General features: G+C 34.1%; 1 protein-coding gene across 9 annotated transcripts in view; it reads left to right on the top strand.

Moving 5' to 3' along the window:
* The window catches only part of RIMS1 (regulating synaptic membrane exocytosis 1), a gene marked incomplete at both ends in the record, with an annotated part of 309,016 nt that overhangs the window by 196,000 nt on the left and 88,605 nt on the right, over positions 1–24,411 (top strand). For 3 of the 9 annotated variants that reach the window (XM_084285036.1, XM_084285037.1, XM_084285039.1), the window contains 7 exons: positions 2,254–2,316; positions 5,797–5,874; positions 6,185–6,298; positions 6,759–6,848; positions 12,640–12,723; positions 17,943–18,020; positions 20,179–20,250. The exons of 1 other annotated variant lie outside the window; for it this stretch is intronic. In XM_084285036.1, the coding sequence (XP_084141162.1) occupies positions 2,254–2,316; positions 5,797–5,874; positions 6,185–6,298; positions 6,759–6,848; positions 12,640–12,723; positions 17,943–18,020; positions 20,179–20,250 (579 nt within the window). The remainder of the gene's footprint in view (positions 1–2,253; positions 2,317–5,796; positions 5,875–6,184; positions 6,299–6,758; positions 6,849–12,639; positions 12,724–17,942; positions 18,021–20,178; positions 20,251–24,411) is intronic. 5 more of the 9 variants (XM_084285044.1, XM_084285043.1, XM_084285038.1 and 2 more) reach the window with 4 other exon arrangements.

Raw genomic sequence — 24,411 nt, 5'->3', positions numbered from 1 at the left:
ATCAAGTATCATCAAGTGCAAGTATTACGTGTTGTTCATTTGCTGAACCCCTCATCAAAACAAGTACATTCTTTTAGATACTCAACATAAATTTGGTTTGGAATGTATTTTCCTGATAGTTGCATGGCATAAATTTTAGTTGCTGAATACTTTTGATCATTTTTTCAGTGATCCTTTACTGGTCCCAAATTAATAGTGAATATTTTGAGTATTTTTTTTTGTAAAAATAATTGCTATAGTCTGTTACTAAAGCATATGGTGTGATACACTCCCAGTGGAACCGATTTGATCACTTTACCTTTTTTATATATGTTTATATAAACATATATATGTTTATAAATATATATAAATCTGTTAGGAAATGCTAGGAATACCAGGAAATCTAGCTAATCAGTATACTTTGCTCTGAATTTAGGATAATCATCTGATTTTTAAGGAGATAGCACTTTTCACTTTTTAGTGTTTGTTTTATTCCTAAATAATATCTGTTAATCTGAGTCCTTAAATATTCCCATTAGAAAACCCTTGTTTTAGAATAATATTTTTTTATTTTAAATGTCTCCAAAACAGTCTTAATTTGTTGTAGAACTACCAGTATCATCTTATATTATCAGTAATATATTGCTAGGGGTTCTCTTTTTTTTTTTTTTTTTTTTTTCTTGAGGCTTTCATGGTGAATTTATTGTTTTCTACCTTTTTTTTTTTTTTTGATGAATTATGTATTACTGTTTGCCATAGGCTCATTAAAAATGGGCTCTTTGGCTTTGGCTCAGCAAAGGTAGAATAAATATTAACAAAGTACCCTGTGATTTAATGTGAATTTTGCATCTGCTGTCTTTTAGATTTTATCCTGCTTCTCCAGATACTGTCTCAGATATTAAAGCAGTGTATGAAACTTCTTGTATATAGTGTTTTGATAATAATTTCCTCAGTTCTTGCAAGAAAATCACAAAACTCTTAACTAATTACAGAAAATTATAACTTTTTCCTAAAATGCACATGTATTTGTAATTTGGAAACTTGCATATAAATGCTGTCAGTGCTCTAAGATTAGGAATGCAATTTTTGCTTTAAAAAATATGCAAAAATCCAAGAAAACGATTCAGTTCACCTTTAATACATTTTGTTGCATCAAAATCAGGCTAGTGGTTCCAGATACAAACTTAAATCTCAGATATGACTAACAAGCCATTGTTTTAGTCTTCCTAGTTCAGAACTTTAGATAAATATTACCTAAGCTACATCAAGTAAATAGGTCAGTTTATAATGGTATGAAGTACAGAACACATTGAAAAAGTGCTACTTCTTACATTTTGTAATCTTTTCTCTCTCTCTCACCATAGTACTTCATGTGATTCCCAGCTTCTTTTAAAATACCATGTTTCCATGAAGTTTAGCTTTACTTTCATATTTACAGTAATTTGAAAACTGGGGGCTTTGTCTTCCTGATTGTGCTGAAGTGCATAAAACTACAGGATTAATTCAAGGGATATTTCATACCATAATCATACTTACCATAGGCATAAATATATATTAATTTTACCATCTTGCTTGGATGTAATGTGTTTGGTTGCATTAAATGAATAATATAACAAATGGCTGATTTTTCTGAATTGGAAACAATAAGAAACAAGAAGTCTGGCTGATAAGCATTTTTTTTTCTTTAGTGTTGCATTGCAAAATACTCCAAAGAGCTATCAGTCAGAATTTGTATTTGTCCAAACATAATATTTCCAGTGAACACCTATTTTTCCCTAAAGTGTGACTGGTTACTCTTTCTATAAATTGCTTTGCAGTGCATTAGTAACAAACCTTCCCTGCCTTTTTTCATGTATACTTTTGTGGCTTATAAAAAAAAAAACACATTTTATTTATTTATTTATTTTGCTAAAGTGTGTCTTCATGAATTGATTTATGAGAAAGGAGGTTATTAGAGAAATTTAACTGATTTTGGGATTCCTGACAGAATTCATGAAGAACTCTGAAACAGTGCTGCTGAATTTTAAAGGGAGAAACTACAAAATTACATGCTGCAGTGAAAGGATTTGTTTGAAAATGTAGTTACCACAGGCATTTTTTGGCTCACATTCTTTGAGAAGTGCAGTGTGGGTTTGAACATTAGCAGGCTATGTATCTGGATGGAAGTTTCTTGTTTCTTTTTATGTTTTTATTTGCAAATCATTGGCATAACCCATGTCATCTAATGCTTCATAATTCTATCTGTTTCACTCACCACCCATCCTGTCTGTGCAGTGAGCTTCTTATGCTGCCCAGAGCAAAACGAGGAAGAAGTGCAGAGTGCCTACATACCATCAGGTAAATACAGGAATCTGGTAATCATCAACACCTCTGGTCAGTTATGTATGCTTTGTGTGCCCAGCATCCCAGTATGTACAGAACTTCCCAGTATGTTGTGATCCAGGTGTCAGTTATTCTTTTTTTGTTTTGTTTGTTTTAAATCAGATCAAGATGTGTATGTATGTTTGTAAACTTCCATAGTAAGGATTGAAGCAGCTAAAGAATTTCTGATTTTGCAGTTGTATTTTGTCGTAAATTATCTGTCCAGTCACAGAAGTCCTGACCACCAATGCATGGCAGTGTTATTATAATTTCAGACGTTCTTTTTGAGTTGTTTTTGTTTGCCTTTATTTCCATTTATTATGTCTGTATTACAGTCAAGCACAAGCCAACAATCTTTACTTGTGACACCAAATCTCACGGTGACTTTGAACATTTGTAGGGAAGAGCAAGGTGCTTAAGGAGAGTGTGATTTAAAGGCTCCCTCACACTGCCAGATTTGAGGGGTTTCATAATATTTTTTTTCCTTTGAATTTGATTTAGGCATAAACTTTGCAGTTTGAGCTCATCTTCAATCTTAATCTCTCATCCCAAATCTTGGAGCTCTCTGTTTTAACTGTTCTGAATGCTGAGAAACTAAACAAAAATGAAATATCTTAATCTAGCAAATATAACTATAGCCCCCTTGTTTCTTATACCACATCTGTTAACTCTGTTAATAATAAAGGTCAGATTGTGTCAAAAATATTCAATTTAGAATCAACAAAATTGTAAGGTTAGTGTTCTACAGGTGTTACAAATGAAGCAGTTATCTATTTTTCCAGTCAGGAATTGGGTTTTACTAAGAATTTTATGTTGATGTTGTATGTTTAAATCTTTTAAAATAATTTAATGTACTTTTTCATTTCCGTTCTGTAGGATTCCTCTCTATAGAGTAGTTTTTATTAATTTGCCCTGGCTTGTTTTAATTCTCTTCATCAAAATAGAAAAGAGCATCAAAGATGCTGTGATAGGGTTCTGATAAACTGTTTAATAGTAAAATAATAAATACAAAAGTAAATAAATAAATACAATAACTCTCCCAAAAACAAACAATAAACACAGCTGAGCATCACTGCATCTGTTACATTAAAATTTAAATTTTACTTATCAGTTGTGTAATTCTCATATTTCATCTAAAAAGCTTTTGCCTCAACATTTTAGGTTTTTACTTAATCTCTTCACTCCTTGCTATTTTATCAGTTTATTGTCATGTCATACTAATTTTTCTCTGCCTCCTCCTTCTGCCCTTTTTCTTTTTGCTACACTTTGCATAGCTTTACACCCTAACCACCTCCAGCTCTGTGCTTTTTCTTTTCCCCATTAAAGACTGTCATTTTCATTATAATTTTTCAATGACAGAGTTTAAATTCTTGCTTAATGCATGAAGTAAATATTGTATCATAAACTTTTGATGCCCTTTGTCTAGCTGCTATAGATTTCCAATTGTGTTACAAATCTACTAGCCCATCTGGCAGCTAACCAGATGAAAGTTGTGCATAGGCAGCTAGGTAACAGAGACGCTAGAGTGCAGCCTTTCCTTGCCTTTTTCCTTGCCTTTTTCCTTTTCTAATTTTTGCTCTTATTTTCTTACAATTAAGAAAAGTAACAAATTATCCCAAATGAGTAAAATAAGTTATTACAGTAATAAATTAACAACTTATGAGAGTAACAAATGTAAAATTAAAAAGTTGTTAAAGTAACAGTAATGTTATACTATAAAACAAAGTAATTTTAATAGCATATTGAACGGGACTATGCAGGCAACAGAATAAAACAGATTGACTGTTAAATATAACTCTGAGGCTTATGCAGCTTAATCCATGTTGGAATAATATCCAGAAAATTACCAGTACTCATGCTCAAAAACCCTTTCAACAAAAATTTTGTTCACACATTAGCTGCCATTTTTCCTCCTTTCTCATTCATAGTGGCCTGACAGTTATTCATGTTAGAAAGAGGATTATAAGACATTATTCCTGTTTTCTAGGCAGCTTGCTGAATAATGTCTTAATTCTTAATTAAAAAATTCTTAATTAAAAAATTCTTAATTCTTAATTAAAAATAATCTCTCTGTTGAGACAGCTTCAGCATAAAATGGGATATGTGTTGTTTCATGTTACATGAAAGAAATATTAATATGAGATGGTCCAAGCTACAAAGTCAAAATTTATGGTTAGTTTGCTTCACCAGTTTACAGTGTTATTTCTAGCTGTCCATGCTGACCATCTGTACATGATTATTGACTTAGACCAGATACAGCGGAAGGAAAATGTACCTATGCCTTAGACCAGGGAAAAGTCACAGTCCATGTCTTAGCTCACACCTAGTACTCATACCTAGTACTCATGATACTATGATAGAATCAATATGATTAATAACCATATCTTTACTCCAGCTTTGCAACATCACAGTGATCCCTGCTAGAGAGGTCAGCAGTGATGACAGCTAAACCTGTACAACAGGAGTGGTCAAAGCTCCTCTGTTGCCTTCTCAGGCTTTTAGAAATAGTAGGATTCCCAGAAAGACAGTTGTTTTATCTGATTATGATGTAGCCAGGTTTGTAATTTTGATCTGCTGTGTTGAGATCCAAGTCCCAGTAGGAATCAAAATGCCCTGTTGGGACAGACTGCTCCTGAAGCTGGCAAACTCCTCAAGGCTGAAGGCCCTTCTGCTAATAGCACCACAGCTGTGGCCTGGTTGGGTAAATGGAAAATTTTTAAAACCTTAACCATTGAATGTCATGATTCCCATTAGTCAGGCGCTGTCTGCCTTTACATTTCTCCCTTGTTTGTTTGGGTAGAAAAAGTTTCCTGTTCTAAAATCTCATGTACTATGAGTGATGGTATCAGATGGTTGTCATGGAGAGCTGCAGTGCTGGCTGATGTAGTAGATCTCCCTGTTTTTTAATTAGCTTGTGATTATTAATAACAATTAATTAGATTTTGAAGCTGATACACTTCAATATTTAGAAATGCCAGTTGCTAATACATCTATAACTGACATTGTGGTATCACTTTTTTAGCAAGCATTTCATGCTTGACTTTGGAAGCTTGTCTCAGTTAAAGTCTCTGTAGATCTAAATAAAGCATTACCAAGAGAAACAAACAGCAGCCTAATCCTTTACGAGAGCTTGTATATTTTGATTAAAAATCTCAATAAAAGGAATTTAGATTACTTTCATTACAAGTACAAAATCTAAAATGTACTAGTATTGTCATGAATTCATGGGCTGTTTTAACAGAAGTGTAATCACAAAAATTTGCCCCTCAGATAGCTATCATGGTAGTAGAACTGAGAACATATATTGAGAAATCTATTTGTGCAGCTAATAAATATAGTAAAATATTGTGCATTTCTTTTAAGTTCTGGTCAATCTTGCCTTACTTTTATCTATCTTTTTATTTTTGGCATGTTTTTATGTTGTTCTCTTTTCTTTTCTGTTCTACCACATTCAAGAAGTTCTGTTAGGCACTATAAAACATTACCACCCAAGATGCCTTTACTAGAAAATGGTACTAATTGGAACCTATACAGGTAAGAAGTATTTAGAGTCCCCTTTAAGTAGTTAGTGACTTCTTGGGGAATAAATAGTCTTGCCTTATAAAATAAATTAGTTTTTCATATGCTTTTGGTAACTGAGAGCTAAGGGACATAATCCTAAAATAACTTCATATTGTCTAAATTAACCCCTACATATAAAAGACTTTCCATAAGGTAGTTTTCTTTACGGTTAACATTGTATGTTGCATGTTTTTTCCTTGTTACTTTCTTTTGTTTATGTATGTAATTTTGCTTACATGTCAAATTTACTTTCACTTTGTTTAAATGATTTTAATTTACAAAGCTCAACTCTTCCTGCATGTGCTAAGACCAAATCAGTGATTAGACAGGATATTTCTCTCCTTCGTGATTGCCTTAATTCACGAATACCGAAATTTGGAGATGACCTCCTGGTTAGGTAAGAAACTGAGGGTTAATCACCTCTCCTGTTTGGTATTTAATATGGATTTATAAACTAAATGAGCTTCATTGTAAAGTGATTTCACATCATATGCAGTGTATCACATCCTTTTATATTGGCTTAAGATTTACCTCTTTTAATAAGGATTTTGATTGATTGGTATTTCTCATTCCACTTTCTTACAAGTGGATGTTGTTCAGTCTCATTCAGTTTTAAACATTTCAACGGTCTTACCAAAAAAAAAAATACAGCAGTCTTTTATTTGGTTTTATTTTCTAAACAAATCTTGGCACTGTCATCCAGTCAGCTCTTTTATGTTTTCCTTAATTAAATCATTGTGATTCTACATTTTCTGTAAAGAGAGCATTATTTTATGAGTTAATATCTAACATTGTATTCCTTTCTTTGTTTTCTTTTTCTTTCTCTTCTACCATTGGATGCAATGCACTGGCACTAGTGAACTACAGCCCTCCCTTGACAGGGCTAGGAGTGCTAGTACCAACTGCTTGAGACCAGATACTAGTTTGCATTCACCAGAACGAGAAAGGTATAAAATAAAAACTTATGAATTTCTTGTCATCTGTGCTGGTGATTTTTATCAGTTTTGGTTTTCTTTATATGAGTACTCTACGTTCCTGTACATTCATGTCTGCTTTGGTATTTGTAGACATTTTTGCTCCTATATTCATGTATGTCGTGTAAATTGTGTCTTGGAGCTTATAACTGCTTCTGGCTTCTTTCCTTGTTTTAGTTCAAGCTGATGTCATTGTTTGCAGAAGTCCTCAGTATGCTGATAATAACATTGCAGTGTTAAGTATTTTGATGAAGTACCACTTGATTGTTAATCTTCATCACCATTTGCTAAAAAGTATTACATTTATTTCTTGCCTGCTTTGTGGACTGCTAAAAAGGTGGTGACATAATTTATAAATTATGTGACAAAACTCATATTTCAAACCTGAATTGTAGTTTGTCTAGCGATGTATTTTCTGTAAGACATCCAGCCAAACTTCATTGCTTCTTTAATCTAATCTGCTGCATCTGCTTTTGCAATTACAAGGCAAGTCACTGCATTGAGATTTCTTTTCACTCTGTGACATTATATTAAGGCTCACATAAGTCTTAAGAAGATATGTTTGCAGTTTAAATGAAATATTGTTGCGTCACTTCTATTGTGTAGGCATTATATTTTGTTTTCTGATCTCTAGTATTACAAAAACTTGCTTCAAAATCTTAGCTGAACTAAATACTGTTGGTGTGTTTGGCAGATGGGATTGCTCCACGAGGGAATTTTTCATCACCTGCTGTTTTTTGGCTAAGAATTATACTGTTTTAGGGGGAGATTTTAGCTTTGCTAAAGGCAATAGGTTGCCATGGACTATGGCACAATTACAATTTCAGCAGTTCAGTGTATCACAAATATGGTGGCTAATTATATGATTTTTTTTTTTTTTTTTGTTGTGTGTGTGTGTTTGGGGAATTTCCCTTTCTCTCCTCCCTCACTTCCTGATGCTTCTTGACTGGAACTGTGCTGTTCTCAAGCTGTGCTCTTGTTGGATAGGACTGACTCATGTCCTGCTGATATATCTCAACTAGATCTTCACTAGTTCATTCCTTTTTAAGATAAAGCACAAGATATCATAATATCATATCTCATATGTACCTGGTTGTCCAAAACAAAAATTTTGACAGAAATAAGGCCGCCCCCAGCAAAACACAGGATGCCATTCTAGATTTTTTATAAAATTTATAGTAGTATCATATTATGTGTGATAGATATATGGAGTTGTATTCATCTGTAAGCAGCTATTTAATGCAACAATATATGAATATAAGCAGTGTATGTTTTGTAGTTTCATTTCAAGATGCCAGACATCAAGCTGAATATTCAAAGAAATGGTAGTTGGCAACTGTAAAATATCGTAGTTAAAATTACATACTGAAATCTAAATCTGTCACTGATGTTAACTATGTCTATTCTGTCTTTATGATTCATCTCAGCAACTTCTGCCCACTAGGCACCAAATAGAATCAGCAGCATTTTTCATGTGCTGCTCATAAAGAGAAGTGTTTAGTCTATGTTAGTGGCCTCTACTTCTACTAAGCACTAGATTTTGCCAAATTGTCTCTGATCCTGATCCAGAATATATGTCTATCTCTGAAACTTTTACATTTTTGCTTTATAAGTCCTTTAGTCAGTTAGAGGGTGACTAAAAAATTGCTTTTGAGTTGGGGTCCTTCATGGTGTGCAGAAAACTCTTTTTTATGTAATTCAGGTTTTGTACTTCCATGATGGTTTTGTGGCAAATAAGATATATGGCTTTGTCAGAGGATTAATGACAGGATTTTTTATTTTTATTTTTAATTTAGACATAATTTTTGTTTTGTTTTGTTTTCCTCCCTAATGTAGTCTGATTTGTGGAGGAACATACTACATTAAAAAAACAAAACAAAACAAAACAAAAAAAAACAACAACAACTAAATCACCAATTTAGTATTTTAGTTTGGGGGTATACTAATTTTAGAAGATTTCCTACTCCACTGTTGAATGTGTGTGCTAACACTTTAGTGTAAGAGTGTAAGATTAGTTGTCAGTTGCATGTAATGATAGAGGAGTCTAGTTTGAAGAAAAGGCATTAAGTTCAAGGAATGTAGAAAGCATTTATGTCTGTGCTGAGCAAGATTAGATAAGGTACTTAAATTACAGTAAGACACGTTCATTGATGTTACAGGTTCACAAAGCTTTTAGGAAAAGCTTTTGGAAAGCAAGCGTAATGAAACACTCTGATAGATGATCTAGAAAAGGTTGTCTAGCCTTTATTGCTGGAGACTCCTCAAGAAGAGATTATACAACCAAGTGTAGTAGGTCCTGTCTGTAGCAAAGAGAAACACTAGGGTTTTGTGAAGTCTAATTTGTAAAGCACTACATTTTAATCGGTGTATGTGTAAGAGGACCTATGTTGAAGGTACTGTTAATTGTTTTTGTGGCTTCTTTTTTTATTCACAGAATGGAGGTGTAGATTTTATTTTAAATGTAGGCTTTAAACCCTCAAAATATACAAATAGAATTCTAAATGTGTAACTATATCTTTTCTTGAACAAAATGTTAAGTATACTTACCGGTGGAAAATTCTTTCTACCCATTTTGCTCAACCTTTTGTCTGAGAGGGTATAAATTAGATTGTATTTGAGATCAAGAGATAAAGTGGTCCACTTGACTTTTTTTTTTTTTTAAACAAAATGATGCTGACTGACCATAGAGTTCTATTTCTCCGTGTTAATTATTCAGTGAAAACACTTAAACTCCAAAAAATATAATTTTTGTCATTTGGAATGATTGGAATAATTATTTTTTTAAGATGTTGCTGTGTCAATAAAAGGTGTTGATCCACAAACACCTGCAGAAAAGTACTTTTAGCAATATATATAATTCAGGAAAATACAAGTCTTGTTGCACTAAAAACAAACAAAAAATTCCTCTTCTCCTTCTGTAAGCTATGTCACTTGAGCAAGGAAAGTCTTCATGATTTGACTGGCAAACTGACCTTGCCCTGATACAGGCAAACTATTTTCATTAAATGAAATAGTTTGATACTGAACCTAACCCTTCATATCTTTCTCTTTGATGTGGTGTATACTAGGACATTCAAAAAGGTCCAGGCCTTACCAATTCAGTTGCACCATGATTTTTTTTTTTTTTTTTTGACCTATCCCTAGTTTTTTGGTCAAAATAATCATCTTGTTGAGGTTTGTGATGATTTACAAGACATATTAGTTTATAACATAGACATAGTTACTCTCTAAAGCCATGAAAAGTTTTTGCTGCCACTGCTTTCTGTAGTGTGATTTTTCATTGTCTTCTTCACTGTGGCTCAAAATCTCTGTTTTTTTTTCTGTGTAATTATGTATCATCTCCTAAAACAGCATCATCTGTGTGCAAACACTACCCTCAAGTGAGGAAAACCCATAGGCACAGGAATTATATGCACTGTCCAAAACCGATTCAGCTGTGCTTTCTCATCATTGTAGCATCTTCCCTAGATTATCTGGTGATATTTAAGATTGTAGTAATCGTTACTTAATAATACGAAGTGTGGCTTATTGACATGAGTTTCTTATATTGAAAGAAATTATTGTAATAGTAGTTAGCACAAAATCAGTGGTACGGACTGGGAATGGTTGTATGCTTTGATCCTGAGAAGTTTAGGTAGAGGACTTGTGAGCAAGTAAAACTGAAGAGCACAGCCTGGTGATGAGTTCATGTAAGACTGTCTGCATGTCTGCAAAATGTGGCCAAACTCTGTTAGACTCACACTGAAGTAAGACTTAAAATGTTTCAGAGATCTCTAGGATTTTTAATATTTGCCGTTCATTACCACCCAAACAGGATACAAAGCTGAACAATTGTCTATTAGCTACTTATAAGTAGATAACAGAACGGTTAGAACTGTCATTTGATCCAATTAAGACCGGTTCTGATGTAATGTTAATTTTTGTATTTTTTTTTAGTAAGTCTGAAGCATTAAGGCATTTATATTGCATGTCTGTAACAGCAATGTTGATCATCACTATTTACATTTAAAATTATGTACAGTAAAATAACTGCTTGCATTAGGTATATAATGCATCGTGTTTTCAGTTATTTTCAAACATGTAAAGGAATAGGTTACTGCATGTTTGTCTGCATTGTCTGCTCACAGTCATTAAAAATTTGGTGAAAGAGCATGTTCTCAAAGTTCATACTGCATGATGTAGTTAATTCTATCAAATGCTATTTGATACTTATAGTGGATATCAGCATATTAAGGGCTTTGAGTGCACTGATGCATTAACATTTTCTTTAACTCTTGCTTTGGAGAGAAAAATAAACTAACTGCTTACAACCTATTTTTTCTTGAAACTTCTGATCTACCTCAATGTTCAAGTGATGCTAATCTCCTTGAAAGCTTTGTTATTTGCATGTTCCATAAATCAAACCCTTTTCCTTATAACATGGACTGGAAGGATGCCTCAGAAAGTGAATATTACATATTTATGCAGTGTTTACATAAATGTTTGCTGTTTTTGTAAATTAATCAGTATTTTTTGATTTTTCTAAATTGTTACACATACACTCTTACAACCACATAACATTACATCAAAATACACAAAAATGTCAGTCTTTAGTATACTATATATATAAAATTGTTAATTAAATCACAGAATCACAGAGTATCCTGAGTTGGAAGGGACCCACAAGGATCATTGAGTCCAACTCCTGTCTCCAGACAAAATGAGATTTTTAAAGAAAAAAAATCACATAAGACACTACTATTCATTCACCATCTTGACTACTTTTTATTTTTTATTTTTTAATTTACCTATATAACAATCTGCTGTCGTGCTGCAGGGATACTGGGAAATTATCAGAAAATTAAGTTGGATGCATATGCTTTTAATATATATTTTTACATTAAAAAACATACTTGTACACAAATATGTGCAACCTTAACCTTTTAATCTTTCTGATTCTGCAAGAGAACTTTATTGGGACTTTACTGGAACTTTATTGTATCAGTGCTGCCATACTGCTCTAAAACTTGAACTCTGGTTTGTTCAGCACTACTTTGGTGCTGAAATGACATATGTGCTGCTGCTAGGAAAACTTCAAAGGGAACAGAATATGAAGAAACAATTGCCTTAGGTGGTTGTGGTTAAATCACTTTTGTGATATATATATTTTTACTCAAAAGTGTAGCTCCTAAAATATGCAGAATTTCTTATTAGTAGGCATACAGTACATCCATTACAGTCAGAGCAAGACATCTCTATAAGCAGATGAATGGAACAGAGAATGACTCTCTCTGTGTGTTCCAGAAAATGGTCACTTTATGCCTCAGAATTTTTCATATAATTCACAGTCCCACATTTTTACCAAGGATGCATTTTCAGTACAAAGAGTTAGGAGAGATTAGTTTAACAATATGCCAGCTAGCAGTCAATAGAAAATGCAGTCTTTGCAAAGCTTCTAGAATTACAATTTTATATGGAGATGATAGGCTTTTAGATAGTCTAGCTTTGGAGAACATTTGAAACCTTATGGTACACTACATGAAAGTTTTAAATTAGTTGAAATTCTGCTTCTTTGGGAGCATATTCTCTTTGTTTCAGCTGAAATAGTTGTGCAGTAAGCAGCTGTAAGAATAGTATACCAGGAAATTAGAAAACAGAAAAAATAATTAAATGACACACTTTCATTACTTTTTGGGGTATTTTTCCAGTCCCAAATTGCTTATATTTAATTATATCACGAACTAAATATCCTGTTTTTTTCCTGTTTTATTGAACGGGCAAACAGGGGTAGATGGTCCCCCTCCCTAGAGAGGAGACGACCTACTAGTCCCAGGATTCATATCGAGCATGCATCTCCGGAGGATGACAGGTACTAGGCAACTCCTCCCAGTCAAAAAGTGGCTTACTGCATCTTGCACTCTCAGAGGAGTACACTAAAATTTAAAAGTATGCATGTGTATAGAGAGAGACCTTTAAACTCCAGAAGCCCAAAATAAAATAGCAGCTTTAGATATCATCTCTGCATTTTGTTGAACTGTTATAAAGCACCTAGGAAGTAAAAAATTTTCTGTTTGCCTTAGTAGTTACAAGCTATTTAATAAGATGGCTAATACCACTGAACATCATCTCTTAATGTTCTTCAGTCTATTTTTACCTGCTTCTGTAAATGGTGATGACATTTTCTCTGTGGTGCTTTATAATATGATAATATATCTGTTGTAGAGCCTGTTGGTTTTTTTAGGTGTCTATTTTAATTTTTATTGTGCTTTTTGTTGTTGTTGTTGTTTAACAAAAAAAAAAAAAAAAAGAAAAAAAAAAGAGCCATGATACGTTGAAATTGTTGGAAGTTTTGGTAATACTTACTAGTTAATGTATGCAAAATTGGTAGTGTTCTTAAATTCTGTCCTAAATTAGGATGGTCGTCATGGAACAGGTTTTCCTAACAAGGTAGGTTTTGTTAAAACCACCAGATCTTTAAATACACGTTAATGTTGAATACGAACTATGATTAATAGAAGTACCTTTCTTTATTTTTTTTCTTGTTATGAGCTTTCTACTCTAATTAGTTTTGATGTTCCATTGTTTTAACAGTAGTAATTTTTTGTATCTTTTTTCCTGATAAATCTATATTATTTTTAACCACACATCGTATTTCTACTGAAATGTAAATTTGACATTTGCCCATTAACTACTGTAACGATTTTTGTGTTACAGTAAATGAAAGGATGCAGATGTTTTGTGTAAATAACCTCTATATCAGTAAACTCTTATGAAGTTGCTCTTAAAACTGTGAGGCAGATACATGGGTAAAACTTTTTCAGTTACTTTAAGTGCCAGTGGTTTTGTTCTGCTTAAGAATACGTTTAGTAGTAGTAGTTACATTTCTACTATAATTTATCTTGTTTGCTTGATATGGGGTATATTCTGCCAATACAAGCTGTAGAGAGTGTGAAACTTGTAACTGTGTTTGCATAACATTTCTCTTTGTACTAGAGAAATTAAAAAATGTAGAATTAAACTTGTGAAAGACTATTTCAAAATTGGCCTTTTTACAGATAAGGCATTTCTAGGTATTTTACCAACATTAATATTAAGCCCTCTTATGGGATAGCTATTAACAGCTTACAAATGTACTTTGTATGTTTGGAGCATTTAAAAACTAATTTTTCTTCACATTTTTCAAGTTGATGGAAAGACTGTTTTTGACTCAATGGATCAGATGATGATAAAACCTAATTGTCATTGATTTGATTAGAATTAAATCATAATCATATATCAATGAAATTAGGTTTTCATCTGAATGCTGCCATTCTTAATGCAGAATTGTGAGCCTTTTTGATGTCAGCCAAAGTTCTGCAAATGTATTAAAGGCTGAAATTGTCTAATACCTCTTAGTAAACATATTGCAGTAAAGCATCTGGAAAATGTAGACTATGTTATTGGCAAGTTTCTGAGTCAGAGAAAAAGCAGTCTAATTTTCTTTGTGAAATCAGTCCTTTTATGTGGTCGGAAGTCTTGTGGATAATCTAGTCACCCAGTGATGCAGCCAATGATGAACGTAGAAACAGTTTAGATTAACCCCAATCCTGATGATTTTGCAGCCTCACAGATGAACTTCTCCCTGATTAGCAGAAGTTACAAGAACATTGGACTTTTCTCATTGCATACCCAAAATGCACAGTTTAGAATCACAGAATCATAGAATGGTTTGGGATGGAAGGGACCTTAAAGATCATCATAGGTTCCAGGAGGACCTGATCCATGATCTTGCCAGGCACAGAGGTGAGAGCGACTGGCCTGTAGTTCCCTGGGTCTTCTTTTTTTCCCTTTCTAAAAATGGGGGTTATGTTTCCCTCTTCTAATCAGCAGAAACTTCCCTCTTCTAATCAAGCAGAAAACCGGAACGCTACGACTTCTCAAATATGGTGGATGATGGCTTAGCAACTACATCCACCAGTTCCTTCGGGACCCATGGATGCGTCTCATCAGGTCCCGTGGACTTGACCTTCAGGCTCTTAAAATGGTCTCAGATTTGATCTCCTACACTGGGCAGTTCATCATTCTTTCAGTCCCTGTCTTTGCCTTCTGAGGCCTGGGCTATGTGTCTGAAGCTCTTGTCAGTGAAGACTGAGGCAAAATAGTCATTAAGTACCTCAGCCTTCTCCTAGAAACCCCAGGTTTCCAGGTTTCCCATTTCCTTCCAGAGAGGGCCCACAATTTCCCTAGTCTTCCTTTTATCACCAATGCCCCTGATTACTGGCTGGAGTGGCTGGCCTTCCTTTGTGCTGCTGTTCAGGTGCACAACCCTGCTCCAAGCTCTGTTGCTGACACTGGCACAGATAGTTTTGCTCACTGCTCTGGAATACTTTAACTTCTCTATTCCAGAGGCAAAAAGGTCAACTAAAGAAAGGTGAACCTTGTGGAGCTCAAGTAATGTTTTTGAATTTGAACCTTCTTTGCCATTTGGTCACCCTCTGAGGTGAAGTGTTTTCTCCTGCCATCAGCCACAGACCACGTGGCAAAGGGCTTTCCCAAGGCACGCCATTCTACACAGTTCCAGAGAAACCATAGTTTTGCTGTAAGGATTGTCAGCAAATGAATTATAGTAATCCATGTTTAAAGTCCACCTAGCGTGCAGAGTAGCAGTGAGGGAATCAAAGGTGCTTCGCCTATGTAGAAAATTCTTATCTTTTAAGTTTAGTTTCATTCTGATTATCTCCCACACTTTCATTTGACAGTTGGCCAGCACCACTCAGTTCTGACATTTTTGTGTTTTATGTGCTTTTATCAAATTGACAGCTGATGTAGTGGGTGTCAGGGAATGAGTATCTGATGGATCAACAGGGATAACTAACTAACTGCTTATCACCACTTTCACATCATATTTTCGCAGATTAATTGACTTTGACAGATGTCATCTTACACTTCATTTGAGTACATTCCAGAATTATCTTACAAACTGGTCCAATTTGCATATAGGGTGCTATCAAGATCTATTCCTGAGTACATTTCTTAAACATATGACATGCATTATTTCTAATTTTGGTCATTTAAATTCAGTATTCACAGCATGGTATCTATTGAAAATTATTCATGATATAAATTTTAGTAAAGATCTTGGCAAGATTATTGTTATTCTGGAAATCATTCACTTTCTGTATCTGAAAAAGTGACACAATATACCTTGAAAAGATGTTATACTTGTATTTTAGTGTTAAGAGTTAGCAAGTGTTTGGTTAGTATTGTGTTTTTCTTGACCTTTTATAGAATAGCTTTTGGGTTGAATTTGCCAGCTTTATTGTTAGGATTTTTTGTTTGTTTGTTTGTTTTTATACTAGAAAATAGAATTTGAAAGTCTCTCTAAAGTGAAAGACTCTGGTAACTGGAGAACTGTGAGACTGTGAAATCATAAGTAGAGTTAAAAACAAGGAGAATGAGAGTTGAGCATTTAATGGTAGGTAGGAATTTTATTCAGATTGTTCTTTTTGAGAAGTCTTTGTATTAATTCAGCATAAAAACAAGACAAGATAAAATAAGCCTTTTAGAAATTATTTCTCATATATATACAAGAAATAATCATGATATAATAATAATTCATTAGAAGTAGGTTTAGCTGTTGCACGCATGTACAAGAGTACATCTTGAAGCAGCAGGCTGGTACTTCTGTTACATTCATAAAGAGAACTTGTGTGTGCTGTGCACTGCCAATGGCAGGCTAATTTGTCCTGGATGATTATTTCCTATCCTTTCAGCAACACTGTACCACTTAAATCATGGAATCAGTCTTGCAAGACATGAACTGAAGTGCTAGGAACAAGTGTTATGAGCTGCCAAGATTTGAGAGCAGTTGTGACCTCCCAGTTCACATACCACGTACATCCAGCCTTTCAGAAATCTTTAGGAAAATCAGGAACTATTGAATGTGACATTTTTGATGACTTCAGGCTTTTTTTTTTTTTTATAATAAAAATGTAATTTTGACACTCTAGGAATAGTAATTTTTCATTTTGATAGGAATATTATTGCATTTCTGTCTGTAGATTTTGTTTATACTCAGCAACAATAAATGTTTTGAGGCTCATGTGTCTTTTGCACGTGAACTGTGAATAGCTTTTCTGTATATATAATATATCTATTGTTCTAGTCTGTGTATAGAGTAATGATTTATTGATCAGTGATTTGTTATGACATTTGGTACATTTAGGACTTTAAGAGGAGTTTTAGCATTTGCTCAACATTTTGGAAGTATACATGAAAATTTAATATGTACCCTAGATTATTAGTACACTGCAAATTTTGCTGAGTTTACTCTTATATTGATCAAGAAAAAGAAAATGTTTTGTGTGATATATTCCATAGCAAGCTAATAATAAACCAACATGCTAATAATTTCTATGCCAAATTAAAAGCTGTGAACACATTCAGATGTTCTTTAATGGCTTCAACAGAAATGAAAATAACATAGGAATTAAAAAATATCCTGGACACAATTTGATTTTTTTAAATTGCTAAGTTATTCTGCATTTACTATTGAATTATTATTGTTACTTGTGACTGTAGTAGAACAGTTGGTAATAGAATATCAACATATATGAAATTTGCTTGTGTTTTCAGGAGAATTTTATAATGTAATAGCAAAATATCTTTTTTTTTTTTTTTTTTTTTTTTTCTTCCAAACTCCTAAGGGGAAGATAGGTTTATATATTAGTTTAATGTATCATACTGTAAATTTATTCTCAGGAAGGATAATGTCAGCTGTTAAGCAGCAGTGTTCCTGTTCACTGTGTAATGCATACATGCTTCTTAAAAATGTGTTGTGACTCTCATTCTTTACTTAATTGCATCTTAGTTTCTAATATCTAATTATTCTAATATCATGTCTCAAAATTATTTTAAAAGTCTTTTAAAGTGCATGTATTAAGTCAGCAGAAAGGGAAGTGAGAAATACAGCCTTACCAAGAAGATAGTGCCTTAATGCTTTTGGTTTATATATTTGACTGCATGTCTCCACCTTCACTGCATGTGACCATCTCTCTGTTTCTGCTCATTCTGTCCAAATTCACATCCATGTTTCCAAATTTTGTGAAGAACAAGGACGCTGGAGTCTTGCATTCCAAAACAGGACAGTGTAGACCACCTAAGTGCTAAACCTGGAGCAGCACAGAGGTATCCTTATTTACTCAAATCATAGTTCCAAGTAAATGAGGTATTGGTTATAGTTACACACTGCGAGTATCTTCTTCATATGCTCTGTTTAATACTTTCACATAGGTTTTTTTCTCTTTATATATTTAAGTACATGGTATGCATGTATTGTTCATAGATAATATTTCATTCCATTTAAACTACATTTAAGAGGTAAATTTGAATATGACATACATGTCCTTTTTATCCTCAGTGCACTCTGAGCATTTTATATAGGCATGGAAGTACAACTGTCTGTAAATATGTACCTACTGGTGTCCAGATAGAGCTCAAGCTGAGTCACTACTGCACGTGCTGTAGCATGCTGTTGAGCTATACAGAATGCAAACAGCATCATCTTAGCAAGAGGAAGGAAACAGAAAGGAAGATGTTATTTTAAACATATTTCTAATGTGTGCTGCTTGCAGTGACAGCACAGTGAACAGAGAAATAATGATGTTGGGCTCCCTACTGTTTATTACTTTGCCACTTTTCACAGGACAGCAATTTCTACCCTTGGCTTTTCCATACTACAAAGAGTAGTCACTTTTTCTCCATTTCACTTAATGCCACAGTCTAAGCAAGTGACGTAAAGGAGTAAGGGGAAAATAAGTCCCCTAACAAACCAAAGAAAAAGTGACGAGCCATCATTTGGGAGATCATGCTGCCTTTGGTGGATCTAACCATAAATTCAAATACTTCGCTCACCTTATGTCTTAGTCAAATCTGCAGCATTTAACGTGTGTTTCCCTTTGTATCCACCTTGTACTCGATGTGGTAAAGAAAAAAGAAGAAAGTAAAGGGAGTATACTCCAGAAAAAAAAAAAAAAAAAATCTAGAGAAAGCTGTTTGAGGATAAGGGAGTTTAAAATTTTTATTCTAAGGGATTCTTTTCTTTTTTTTCTTTTTTTTGTACAAAAGTATATTCTTGTTAAAACTGGAAAGCATCAGGTAGTGACCTCTGCTCATGTATAAAAAAAAGAAAAAAGTCTTTTTGTGCATTTTTTGCTTTGTTGTGATTCATACTGTGTCACAATATAATAGTAATCAAATATTACAGTGAAAATACACTGTGATTATATTCTTTGGGTATAACTTGATACTACAACTGTTGAGGTATCTTCCAGTTCATACACTGGGTTAGTCTTCATAACCACTGAGGTTTAAAATTAAATCTTTATTCTTTAATATTATTTTTACCTACTTTTTTTTTGCCCACAGTAATTTTTTTATGTCTAGGTATAGAGGTTGATTATATGATTGTGAGTTTCTTACATGTTTCTTTGTCATCTTTCCTGTGTAATGTTCAAGTTGGGGTTTGTCATTGTTTCTGATCTAACAATGAGTAATCATCACTCCACCTTTTTGGCCACTCCTGAAACTTCATATGCACTTTTATTCTGAAAGACTAACAAACACTGATGATTATCAGAGATTCAAATTGTAAATTTTAATGTGTAAATGCTTGTATTAACATAGATAGTAATGGAAATTTTGGAACACAGAGGACTTGCTGAGATTTCCATGACCTAAGTAAGGAAATGAAATAAACTTTTAACTTATTTGCATCAATTAGAGAAAAAAAATGTTTTAAACCATTTCTCAAAATCTTTAACAATTTTTAATAGAATGAAATTTTTGATAAGCCAAGTTTTTATTAATAAATTGACAGTGTTAGTTAAATCTGATATGATGCGGTATTTGTTTTGATTTTGAAATTTAGATTTAAAACCAATTTTTACAGTTTGTATTTTAATATTACTTGTCCTTTCTGCAACTTTTTTTTTTCCTGTTGTCTACACTGCGTTTGTTTTTCTTACTGTCAAGAAAGACCCATTGTGTCTAATCAGATAGGGGCTGTAAAATGGGAGCTAGCTGCATATGCTGTCAAGATTAATGATGTCTCCCTATTTTGGTACCTCATAACCTTCATACCATCAGCTCAGTCAAAGCTAATCAGAGCCTTGTGCTTTAAACCCCAAGCTCACCAGCCTGTTCATGAAAAAATTTGTTGTCACTTTTCCATCTGTTAAATGTTACTGTTATTACCTTTGCAATACATTAGTAAATATGTAATCTTCATATTTTTTGTATTCTTTTTCTTCTTTGTTTATTTCTTTTCTGACATGTCATTTTACAGGCAGTCCAGAAAAGTGGAAAGATATAGCAGCCAAAAACAAACTAGGAAAGGCTCCACAACTGAAACAGAAAGGTAGGATTGATGAATGATTAATAAACACCTGTTATGACTGAATTGATTCTGGTGTTCATAATATAAACTAATACTGCTGTTAAAGCAAAAGCTGTGTACCAAAAGCTATGTTGCCTTAATTTAAAATATTATTTATATTATCTATATTATTATCACTACTTCCTGTGTTGCTCTACATATGACATTTTTCTGGTAAAGACTGTCTGTGCGTATATCTAGTAATGAAAAATATGAGACCCATTGCCACTGTTTTGATCTCTGTAAGATGAAACTTGGACATATACAGAATGTTTTCTTATTGTGGTACTAATCCCTTTTTGTTTTACCACAGATTTTTTTTCAAAAGTCTTGTCTATTTTAAAATAACTTTAAAGTTGAGAAAATATGTAAGCAGATTAGTAATTCAAGAGGTCTCTTATCAAATGGCAAATGAAGAATAAGTAACTGCAAGGCACAGTGTACTAATGTTAATTAACAACTACAGTGCAACTGAAACCACATATGCATACAAATAACAGTTTCATATGTGCATTTTACCTGGGGAAAGACATCTATATTCCAATATAGTAGTTTTACTCTGTAATATAAAATTGCTAAAATTCCACATTTAAATACCCATTGAAAAAAAATGAAAGCTGTCATTACATAAAGTTAATAAGAACACTGAGGCTTTACCTTCTCTACCATTGAATTTGCCTGTGCATGCATTATCATTGTAACTTTTAGCTTTTACAGTATAGTAGTAAAAGGTTGTTATTTTTTTAAGAAAAAAAAAAGTGGGAAAAATAAGAATACATACTTAATTATGAGTTTATCTAGTTAAGCCCATGTGTTGGCTGAACTAAGAGCAGTGAGGAGGACTGAGATTCTGCCTTTGCTAGAAGCAGACCTACGTTATCTTGATGAGCAGAGGAACACATCTGTTTACATTGTGAGGGTTGAAAAGCTTCTATGAACACAGAGACACTTCTGGTTTTGAAGAAAATGCACATTATCTAGAAAAAAAATTCACAACTTTTATTTTATTTTGTTGTTTCAAGAATCAGGTTATTGTTCCTAATCTAAAAGCAATGGTTACACTTGTTTCAACAGCCCAGTTTCTATTTCAGTTTACACCAGAGACATCCCCTGACTTACAGCTGAAATCCTTGCTGTGTTTCAACCAGCATTTTTTCCCTATTTTATTTTTCCTTCTGTCTTCTGAAGAGTAAGGGAAGCCCTTGGGGCTGAGGTTGCAATGGCCTCACAGTTGTTGATAACCATACAAATTGTACAGTTAAATGTGTTGGCAAGAGGCTTGAAAGGAGAATGAGGTAGGAGAGGGATATGAAGTAAGTGAGAAGGAAAATGGGAATGTAAACATTAAATGGAAAATATAGGAACATATGGAATAAGGAAGGAAAAGAAAATGTAGGATTATAAAGAAGAAAATGGTGGCAAAGGAAAGAGCAGAGAGTCTGAGAAACAGTGGAAGAGTAGGAAAGGAAATCCCGTGACATATGAGATTGGAGGAATCAGTGTATCAGTAAGTGTTTACATTTCAAACCTGATATTTATTTCAGTGTGTAAACTGAGGGCATTTTCTTCAGATGTCAAGATCCTTGCATAGATTAAAAAACATACACCTCACTAAAACAAATGTTCTTTTCACTAATCTCATTGTATAGTGTGAATTATAATATTGAAAATTAAATTTCAGCTACTGCCAATGGTAGGAACTGTGAGGTGTTTGCTTTAACAGCAAATGGGCTCTACCTCTAAGCGTGTAGTTATGTTTATGAAATAGGTTTTTTAGACATGAGCAGTGTGTTTATTTGATTTAAATGACCAGCCTAGCTGTGAATTTTCAAGAGTTGTTTCACAGTTGTTTCAAAGCCTCTTATAATTATAATGCTAAATGTCACATGCATTTGAAGATTTATTCAGGTACATGGAAAAGAGCAAGTCTGAAATATTGCAGAGTCTACATACAGAATTTATATGGGATTTAATGGATTGGAACTTTAGTCATTCCTGTGCTGAGATAAATTCTTTTCCCATTTTGTATTGATTAGTTACAAGAGAATTCCAAGTTATCAGGTAGTGGTAATTTACCTGATGTTATTCATTACCTCAGGTACAGTATTTATCTGTACATGTAAGATATTACATAGGACCTTGTGTCAAAAGCGTGCTGGATTGGCAATGCTCTCTTAGTTTTAGTTTTTCTTCATAGTTTTTTATGTGGAAGGATGTGTGTTTGTTTTCTTGTCGGATTGTTTTGTTTTTTAAATTCATGCCATTGAGACATCAGTCTAAAGAGAAGAAAACTTGAGTTTCCTTGTGGGAAGGCAGAGCTGGAACCTGTAGGATTTCTCTGTGGTCCATCACCAACTGAGTTATAGGTTGGCTGTTTGCTGTGTTACCTTCCTCTGGGAGGAGCAGTCAATGAGATACATGCAGATGTGTTTGCTGCAATCTTACTGCTCACCAGGTGTCATTTCTCTCTCAATTTTTCTATCCCTAATTCCCCTTCTCTCCATACTTTTTAATTTCTGTCTCATTCCTTAAGCCACACACCAGGTTTTGTCTCCCATGCTGGTTCCTCTTTCTCTCATTCTCCTAATCAGTGTAGACTTCTTCACTTCAGCAGCTGATCTTTCTGCTAGACCATCAGGGATTACATTGACATTTGGACCAAGCAGGCCTTTTCAGGACTCAGCTCATCGCCGTCATCTTAAGCATCTCTTAGAAGCAGGGAATCTCTGTAAGAGTGTTTCTGTTACTGCCGGGCAAGCCAGGAGTGAAGTTTAGGAAGTGTTAGGGTTTAAGAGAGCATATAATAAAGGGAACAGAATCCTATTTTTGTAGCACTGTGACTGGACTTCCATATAAGCTGCCACTGGCTTTGAAACCAGATCTGCTTTTTATCCTTGGTGTAGACATCTGCATAAATGTTGTCTCATATACATTCTTTTTTTTTTTTTTTTTTTAAGGATAATTTATAAATGTATGATAGTTTTATGAACTAGACAGTCCCTTGGTTACTCTGTGTTTTGTGTGAAAGATGTGCTGGGTGTGTGCAGGGGCATTTCATATGTCTAGAGAAATTAAAAAACAAACCAAACAGTGAAATGCTATCACGAGATGGCTTTATGGTAATTTCTGAAATAATGGATACAGTATTATCATTTACAAAATGCTGCATTGTTGGGAAGCCCAGCAATAATAAGAAGGGCACAGTAAGAAATTGACTTTGTCACTCTCCAAGCCTGAAATGTTTCAGATTGTCTTATACTTGCAACATATGCAATTATTAAACTGCCAATAATTATGCTGCTAATTATACTAATGTGATTAATCATTTTACTGAATATTTTAATGATGCTTTCATCGGTGTTTCTTCAGAACTCTATTTCTATGTTGGGTCTCACTGCAGAAAGATACTTACATGGAGTACTAGCTTACTCTGTGCTAGTACTTTTTATCTAAGTGTTGTTAGCTTGTGTTCCCTGCTTGAGATGCAGCTAGAGTTCTTGGCCAGATTTCTGCTGTATTCAGTGCAGTTCAGCAGTTCCACAAGCAAGGGGATGTGTATCTGCAGCAGTGAGTGTTCTGCAGTTTATCCTTTTGGAAATGGATTTATAATCTGAATTGATAACTTCAGTCTGAAATGTGCGCACTGGCCCTGCAGCCAGGGTTTGCAATGTTCTTTGGTGGAGGGGGGCATGGGACGGTGTGCCTGGAGCTAACAACTGAACGGTTTCTTTTTGGCCCTGATGTTTTAGGGGTCTGCTACCATGTCTTTCTAGAAGGGGACTTCCAGCCCCACGAACGACTGAACAGCCAGTCATTAGGGGAAAACATCACACTCGCTCAAGGTCGAGTGAGCACTCTAGTATCAGACCCTTATGCTCTGTACATCACCTAGCGCCCGGAGGGTCGGCGCCACCTTCTCCACTTCTGACAAGGTTGCTATTACATGTCCAGCACAGCTTTCATGTTCTGCCTCCCAGGTGTCAGTGTGGTGTTGTACTTTCCTGAGCATACATGGCGCGTTCACTCATTCTGGCACTGTAGATTATCCTCTCTTCATGGTATTTACACTTCTCCCATATCCTTTATGCTGCCTATCTTCACCACCCAGATGGTACTTCTTCCCGTTGATCTTAAATAGCTATG

This window comes from Netta rufina (genome assembly GCF_964035555.1).
Source record: "Netta rufina genome assembly, chromosome: 3".
Taxonomy (NCBI): Eukaryota; Metazoa; Chordata; class Aves; order Anseriformes; family Anatidae; genus Netta; species Netta rufina.
The sequence above is the reverse complement of the archived record's forward strand: the minus strand, read 5'-3'. Positions and strand labels throughout refer to the sequence as shown.